The 8,729-nt window shown below is 41.8% G+C and overlaps 1 protein-coding gene across 2 annotated transcripts; it reads right to left on the bottom strand.

Moving 5' to 3' along the window:
- Positions 1-744: 744 nt before the first annotated feature.
- Positions 745-7,459, bottom strand: Tmem74 (transmembrane protein 74). Of its 2 annotated transcripts, none has more exons than XM_006520908.4 (2): positions 7,311-7,459; positions 745-5,661 (listed from the first exon to the last, which is right to left on the bottom strand). In XM_006520908.4, exon 2 carries the CDS (start codon positions 5,043-5,045, stop codon positions 4,128-4,130), a length of 918 nt encoding a protein of 305 aa, XP_006520971.2. In that variant the 5' UTR covers positions 5,046-5,661; positions 7,311-7,459; the 3' UTR covers positions 745-4,127. The 2 variants fall into 2 exon arrangements, with proteins under 2 accessions (XP_006520971.2, NP_780711.1); NM_175502.3 differs by having other exon boundaries at positions 4,095-5,447; positions 7,311-7,429.
- Positions 7,460-8,729: the final 1,270 nt, after the last annotated feature.

The raw sequence follows: 8,729 nt of genomic DNA on the forward strand, positions 1-8,729 counted from the left end.
ATAAAAGGTTATAGCCAAAAGGAAACCGACAGTCAACACTGTTAATTATCTTGTCTTATGAGTTCCACAGTGCTGGGAGAAGCCTACTGGGACTTAATTTTACTTCTCTTCATCATGATCATTGTTTCTGTTCTGTCTTATAAAAGCTTAAGCTGTGCCAGGAAGCTGTAAGGGTGGGACTTGTTCTTTGGTGTAGTCAGATCTAGCAGATAATATTATATCTTGCTGCCACCAGGGAACCATTGACAAGCATTATGAATCCCTTTTGTCAGGGCACTTTTCTGTGGTAGCTTGAGTTGAGAGGAGAGGAGAGGCCTTTGGTCTTGGGAAGATTATATGCCCCAGTACAGGGGAATGCCAGGGCCAGGAAGCGGGGGATGGGTGGATTGGGGAGCAGGGCAGGTATAGGGGACTTTGGGATAGCATTTGAAATGTAAATGAAGAAAATATCTAATAAAAATTGTTTTTTAAAAAAACTTTCTAATAGATACATAGACATTTTCTCTTTTGCTCTGACCATTAATCTGGACCATTAATTATATGTGTGTACATTTGAGAGATAAAATCCAGAACTTTCAGATGTAATTATTTAAGATGCTTTCTTCTTATAAAGAAATTTAAAAGAAAACAGATATATATATATATATATATATATGCACTCATATCCTTCATTCTTGATATTCAGCTATCATAGTGTATTTTAAATTATTCACTTTAGGAGCGAAGGAAAGGAAGACACACAAATTTGGTATAGGAGTTTGTTTATTTACACTTGTACCTAACAGATGTATGCTAGCCATGGTCAAACTGGGCCTTAATCCAGATTTTTTCTAAAGGGAGAGGATGGGCTCAGATATTTTAAGTTTTTGATAACAAGGTAAGTATCTGGGTTTTACTCAATTAAGCAGTCACACGAGTGAAAACACCCCAGGTCAGAGAGAACTTGGTGGTTCTTAGCAGTCTTCTGTTCTTTTAAATCACAAATCAGATACATAGCAAGATACCCATAAAGAAGAGATTCACATGGCAGGCCAGTACATCACATTGCATGGTTATGTCATGAGTTCCAAATGGCTGGCCAGGAAATGGCATTGCAAAGAAAACTGAGCAAGTTCTGCAGCAGTTCCCTGTGCCCACAAAGGGTACAGTTTATTAGTAATGTTAGAAGCTTACACTGCCTAATGAAGCTTCCAGATAACAGTGGGCATTTTATGAAAGACATATCCAGGAAGCTGGAGAAAGATCCAAGGTCAAAACATAGCCTGAGTCTGTCCAGTGTCTGGTGTCTCACATGGTCAGGCCAAAGTAATTCTAGTACCCAAACCACTCTACACTGTACTGAAATCAATACAGTACAGAAATTGCAGAAAATTCAGAATTTTTCTTTGCCTGTGCTACCTTTATCTTTATTTTCTTGCAGTGTTGAGGGCTCCACTCACGGCCTCCCATACAGGCAAGCACTGTACTCATGAGTCATGTCCATATTCCTTAGCTTCATTCTAAATTCAAGCAATCATCTCAAAGTCAGGCACTAACAGAATGGGTGAGAGCAATACAAATAGAATACCTGGAAGAAAGTCAATTAAGGCAATTATCAGAATTACATCATCAGAGCCTAAAGAAAGCATCTGGGTGGCTTTCTGAATTGGTCCCCTTGGGTGTGTCTTCCCTCAGATCAGCAGAACTTAAATGTCATGCTATCTGTGTTTGAACAGTTTTAGAGAAGGCAGAAATGGGCATTTACTTAATTTTCATTTAAAAATCTCCTTTTCTGAGATGGGGTTTTTAAAAGTGCTATGTTCATTACAGGCATATCTATATGATTTAGTAACATGGTGAGTTCATTAACTTTTCTTCTATGATGAACTCTGACTTTTTCTTCCTTTATCATCAGTTTTATACAATCGAAAATATAGCCTTCATGTTTAATTTTCAAAGTCATGAAGAACTGAAAATTGGTCCACAAATTATTCCTGTCTTATTTGCTATGCAACCAATTAATTATGGCTTACCAATAAATAAAAACAAAATTCAGAGATCTCATATAAATAATCATGGATATTTTATTATATCTTGATGTTTTGAAATAGAGTCCCACTCTGTATTCTGTACTGGAACTCCCTATGTAGTCCAAACTGGCCTTAACGCTTTGTTCATCTCCATTCAGCCTCCCAAGTGCTGGGATCTAGGCGTGACCCGCCAGGCCTGGATTTAAATGGGTTTAAATTCTATTTCATATATTTTGCTGCTGCAGTTTGAACCCAGTTCATATCTACACACCCATGGAAGTAGATTACTCCTGTTTTACTTCAATATCTCCAAAATAGTTCCTCAAGCAGACTAGCGATCGAAACTGAATAGACCTCTAGAAGGTTTAACCTTCTAGGAATGTTCCTTTAGCACAGAAGACAAGAGAATCAAGGAAAAGCGAAGCAGAAAATGCAAGTTCTGTCTAGTCTTTTGTGGGTCGGTAAGCCAGCACATCATGTTCTACAGGGCAAGGCAAAGGATATGTATATGTGTATATATATATATATATATATATATATATATATATATATATATGTGTGTGTGTGTGTGTGTGTGTGTGTGTGTGTGTGTGTGTGTATACTCTTATTTTTACCTAAGGATTCTGTGACATGTTGTCATCCCTATCTCTCCCTTCCTTATTACATTTTCCTTTACCTGTTATTAAAGCTAACTCAACAACTGCCTCTGTTACCCCCAAAATCCCATTCATATAGATATGCAAACTCACACAATTTACCCCTCCTCCTTAATGACAACATAGATATCTACATTAGACTTAGGTATCCTTAAGAATCTCCAATGAAATACCTTTCTCACTAGCTCATCCCTTCACTCACACCCATTCCTGGCTCCAGTCCTTTTTTTAAGAATGAAATCGATAGTCTTTGTAACATACTAATTAAAAAACCTAAGTGGGAGGGTGGGGCCACTTCATGAAACATAAGAAGCCTTTCTTCCCATCCCTTTCCTGACCACCTTGCCCACAGTACTTCCCATAAACTTCCCATTTTCACTTTATGAGGCAAGAGCATGGTCCTTAAAGATGCGAAGTAGAAGGTTCTCCAAATTATGTTTAGTGACGGCAAGATGAGTCAGGACTCATAATAAACACAACTCTCAGTGTAAGATTTGGCTACAGGCTTAAGGACTCTTTAAGAAATGGCTTATGCTAGGCAGAGTTCTCACAGGTCTAGCTGCAACGACTCTGGAAGTTTTCTCCAAACCATCACCACAAAATGTCACTTGGGAGAATGCCAGGCCCATTCATGGTTCAGACCTGTCTGGATATGTTTTAACAGTCCAATGCTTTGCCACACATACATGAGAAGTGGTAAAAATTTCAAGGCCATTGGTCATCAAACTGAGTGCAAATCCACAAACAGGAAACAAACTATGCATCAGCAAATACTTCTACGTTCAACAAAAGCATAAGGAAATACTTTGTGATAACAGTTGTTAACCTCACATGGGTCTGAACAAGGTTTGTATCATTATCTTTATTATACGGTACATATTAATGACATAGTTGTCACTTCTAAATATAGCAATAATTTAAAATATAATTTCTGATAGCTTTAAAAAAATAACCAAATCTTTAGCTTTCAAAATATGCATGCTGCCAAAGTCTACATTTTAGGGTTTAGACAAATTATAGGAAGAAAATTTAGAAAGAAAGTGGAAAAGTACCTTTGGGAGTTAAATGTAAGCCTTACTATTTAACTAGTGCTTATGTTTCGTGGAATAGATTGCCAAGTGATCGAATTATGCAGGAGCCCTTCTAGTCCCTAGTAATAATCTCCATGTTTATGTATAAGACAACACTTATATATTAGGTCAGCAGAAGTATTTTGTTTAGAAGTAGAAACACATAGTGATTTCAGGTGAATTAGTTTTTAGTTCATAGCAAGTAGCAATTAGCTGGCTATGGTTTCTTTTACAACTTACATAGGCTTTCTTACACAAGATTCATGGAAATAAAACACTCACTGGCTTTTAGTTTGTGTGTGGTAGAACACTTTTCTTGTCAAACAAATAAAGGACCCATGACTTAATTTTTTTCATATAAAAGGTATGGCTGTCTCTCAAGGATTTTAGAACTAACTCTGTACAGCAAGGGCATCTTCCTCTACCAAGGACAGTTCCAGAGTGTCTTCATTAGTACTAGTTTTCATCCTGAAGTTGAAAGAACCATAGAGTTTTGCAGACTCTTTGGAAGAGGCAAATCTATTTCGACGATAGAGCTCTCCCTTCCACATAGACATCATCAGCAAACAAGACAGAACAACTCCCCCGAGAGTGAGGAGGCAGAGCCCAGCGATCACACAACGGTCCAGGTGTGCACCTAGCATTGCACTCTCCTTTTCTAGGCGTTCCATTTCCCGGGCTGCCACTGTATTGGGATCCACTGTCACCTCCCGAGGGACGATATAAGAAATGATCACTAGCAAGATACCAGTGACCAAGAACAAGATAGCGCTGATGAAACCATAGTCTACAGACTTCCCTGAAGATGTGGCTTCTGAACTTGTATCATCATCGTCTTCCGACATCAAAGACATGGCAGTTTCATGAGACCATTCATTAGGGTTTCCCCATCCCAGATCTACAGGGTGATTACTGCCTTTGGCTGATGGTGACCTCTGACTTCTCTGTTCCAAGTTGACGTTCTCATCCACGTAAGTAAAAGAAGTTTCTAGTTCCTGGCTGCAACAATTACAGACTTTGCGATCAGCCATTACTTGGTTGTTCCCTGAGTCAGGAGGTCCAGATAGGGAGAAGCTTGTTTGAATAGCACTGTCTTGGAGCAAGGAGGTTGGGGATGCTGGAGAAGTGCTAAGTCTACACACTTCCACCACATCTGCCCTTGGTGTTGATACCAAGTTTTTCTGATAGCAAAAAGCATCTCTGATGGTTGCCTCTTCTATATGGTCACCAGAAGTCTCTCCTGAACTCCACTCCAAAGCATTGCATGGGTCCACTGGGCTGTTCCTCTTAGACAGAGAGTGGAGCTCCATGGGAGCTGGATAGATTTCTCCCCGAAATTTCCAAACTTTTGCTATCAGCAACACAATTAGATAAGAAGAATCTGGCAGAATTTAATCCCGGACTGTAGGGAGGCCTGCTCCTCTGGTCCTCATTCCCTTTACAGCCATGGCTGGTTGAAGACACCTTGGCCTCAGTTTCTCATCAGAGTTACAAACACGGGAAAGGGAACCCGGGAACAGAAGATGATGGAAGGGGCAAATCTTCTGACTTGTCACTGAGGTTAGCAGTGAGAAACTCGGGTCAGGGCAGAAAAGGAGCAAGGAGAAAGTGGCAGAATCTCTGGGAAGAGCACACTGCCATCACCAAGCCAAATTTATCCAGGGACTCACACATTCCTGTGACAGAATCCCTCAAATGAGAAGGCAAGTTTCCTGTAGAAAGACACAAATGAGAAGAAAGGCAGGGCCCTTTTTGAGCAGAGCTGTTGGATTTCTGGAAGTCTTGAGCAAGAGCAGACTTCCTAACCAATTCAATTAAACTGTATGTTTATACTCCAGTTCAGAACAGATTCTAATACAGATCAACTTTAATGAATGCATGTTCCTCTCAGCTGGGGCTAGTTGCATCAGCATCTTGATTTAGCAGCTATGGAGTGAATGAAAAGGATGACTTAATCAGCCAGTGACTAAAGGAGGGATCAGAACTAGTGATTCACCTACTGAAATGGTTAGTAACCCACTTCCACAGCTCTGGGCTCAGTGGTAAATACCCATACGCACTACTACTCTGCTTAATTCACTCCCTCTTCCACAGGGCCATCCTACCGACATCACTGTGATTTCTACAAAACACAATGAGCCAGTCCACTTCACACACATACAAACCGCTTGCTCCCAGAGTGTCTGCCGTTCCCACTCACTGAGTTACTTCTCCCTACAGTTTGCCAACAAACAGTCAAGAGAAAGTAGCCACCCGGAAGTGTTTACAAACCCAGCACAAGTAGGGTGAGGAGTGAGAAGCAATTTCCAAGGCTAGCCCTGAAACACTATCTATGGCACTCTCTCACCTCCACGTTACCAAGAGTCTTGATAAGATAGAATTCTGTGTTGAACAGTAAGCCATCTGCTCATCTTTCCTGCCTCTGCTAGCTTCCTGGGGGGAAAAAATTCATCCCCACTCTCATCAAATATAGGAGGTTTAGTCAAGAACTCCTTTTGCTTTTATTTCAATCCAGAGTTGTTTAATCCATGATTGGAAGGGTAAGAGTCAAAATCCCCAATTCCAGCAGCTGGTGACAGAGGTTCAAGCAAGCCTCCCTAAGACAGTCAGGCAACTCACAGAACGGAAAAGAACCTTGACATGGTCATGCTTCCTGCTGCACTTCAAGCTTGCCCCACCCGGTCCTGTGTACTAAAATTATAAAAAGAGCGACAACAAAAAGGAGAAAAACACAGTGCTAAGAGTAAGGAAACTGTAACCGAATCAGAGTTTTCTTTCATCATGTGGACAAGCCCCCACAGAAGGATCCTTCAATGATGGAAGCAATGGGAACCGGTTTCATCAATTACCGAAATCATCACAGATGGATCCCTGAGGCACGAGTCGCTCTGATTAACCTTTGGCACAATTAGCTAATCATATTAGACTCCTTTATATAAAACTGGCAGGATCCCCCACGAAACTTCCAATTTATAACAGAGCGGGAATATTCTCTCTCTCTCTCTCTCTCTCTCTCTCTCTCTTTCTCTCTCTCTCTCTCTCCTTTCTCATCGGCTCTATGCTAACTGTACTGTCGATTTGCAGATCCGTAATCCAGCATCAGTTTAGGATGGATAATCCCAGGGGACCGGCTAAAGGTATCTTCTTCCCTCCCCACAGCCCTCTCTCTGTTTAAAAGCCCATTTAATGAGATTGCACCTCCAAGGCAAGAGTACCGTTTTCCCTAGTCTGCTGTGCAATTAAAGGCAGTAAAATACAGGCAGAACAGATAGGAACAAGGCTGGTCTGCAGAAGACCGCGTAGGGTAGTGGGATACAGGATGCAGGATGAGCGCACTGGGTTTATAGGACCCGCTGCCAGCACTGGACAGGGGTGCCCCCAATAGGCTGCGGGATCAATCATTTCTCCCAGCAGACTCTTGGCCCATCAAGGCACCTGCAGTCTGGCTGCATCCGCTTAGGTCCTGCAGGCACCTCAAGCGGGAATGGGGATGCGTTCCCCGGCTCCTTTTATCTCCAAGCTCCGGTTCTTTCCACTCCGCGCGCTTCCTCCCCACCCCACTCTCTGCTACTCACCTTCTGCTTTGGCCACTCAGTAAAGCTGAAGCTGTGAACACTCGCGTCCGCATGGCACCCGGAGAAAGTCCGTTATTTCTAGCCACAGCACTTGTAGCCTGTGTTTGCCGCTGGGTTATGCTGGGTGGGCGGTGCCCGCCGAATCGGGCAGGGCGGGGCAGGGCGGGGCGGGGTGCTTCCTCTGCTGAGCATCCCGGGAGATGTAGTTCAGGGGAAGTCCTTGCATCTCTTCGTTCGCGTTGTCCAGCATCTCCAGGATTTTGCTCTTCTGGGAAACAGTTTCCTCCATCCAAGCATTTACCTGCCTGAGCTTCGAGCTCTGGCCTCTCTAAGGTGAGTGTGTCTCCCTTACATCCCCAGCCCACCATCCTCTCATCCACCTGCTTCTAGTGCAGCCACAGGATTCTGGAGGACTAGGGAACCAAGCAATACATTTACTTCCAACTGTGTGCCAAGCAAGTTGCATACTTTGTCATATTGAATAGTCAAAACACATTTTCAAAGTAGAAGATTTTTATCAATTTTCTTTTTTAAAATGAGGAAGAGGGCTCAGAGAGATTCATGGCTCCCTGCCTACAAAAGTTAGGAGATCAATAAATAGTAGCATTTGAAATCTTATCCAGGAGTGTGATTCCAAAGTCGTTGCCTTTCCCATAAAAGAGGAAGAATATGAACACTGAGAGTAACAGTGTCAGTTTCTCCCCTGTACTTACTGTTATATCTTGGATCTGTTGAATGTATTAATAAATTAAAAGTTGGGATCCTTTATTGACAGGGCCTTTCCTACACATTTTACTTAATTCATTCATTTTTAGAGGTATTGTGAAAGTCCTCAATTTTACAGAATATCTGAGCTGCAAAATGCCCAAACTTATGCCACTGATTCAGTAAGTTCTAAGCATTATGTTGTACTGACTGGGGGTAGGGGGCGAGAGCAGAGGGTAAGAGAGGGATCAGGTTTGGTAATGAAAATTGAAGATTGCCGCCACTCTTGAGATAGGACAAGCTAACACCTCCTTTACTCAAAGTAATATTCAGCAGCACATCTTGGAAATAATGTGTTTGTGGATCATCTCCAGGTGTGATTTTTGAGACCATTGATTGATTCCATCCAAGAAACATAAGATTACAGTATCCATGCCATTTTCTGCTTGCAAGTAGCTCACATAAATGCTGCGGTCACACTTGAGAGACAGATTAGCTTCTTAAAGTGACACAGCAAATGATAATACCTTTTTTTTTATTCACAAACATTTTTAAAAGTCAATCTCTTGGTTCTTATTTCTTCTCTGGCTCACTATACTATATGACGGAGAATGTATTTTCTCTGTTTCTTGATTCCAGCCAGCCTTCAAAGACACACTTGCCAACCTTATTTATGAAGGACCCTCTCAGGACTATAGATTGGAAATAGAACCC

This window comes from Mus musculus, chromosome 15 (genome assembly GCF_000001635.26).
Source record: "Mus musculus strain C57BL/6J chromosome 15, GRCm38.p6 C57BL/6J".
Taxonomy (NCBI): domain Eukaryota; kingdom Metazoa; phylum Chordata; class Mammalia; order Rodentia; family Muridae; genus Mus; species Mus musculus.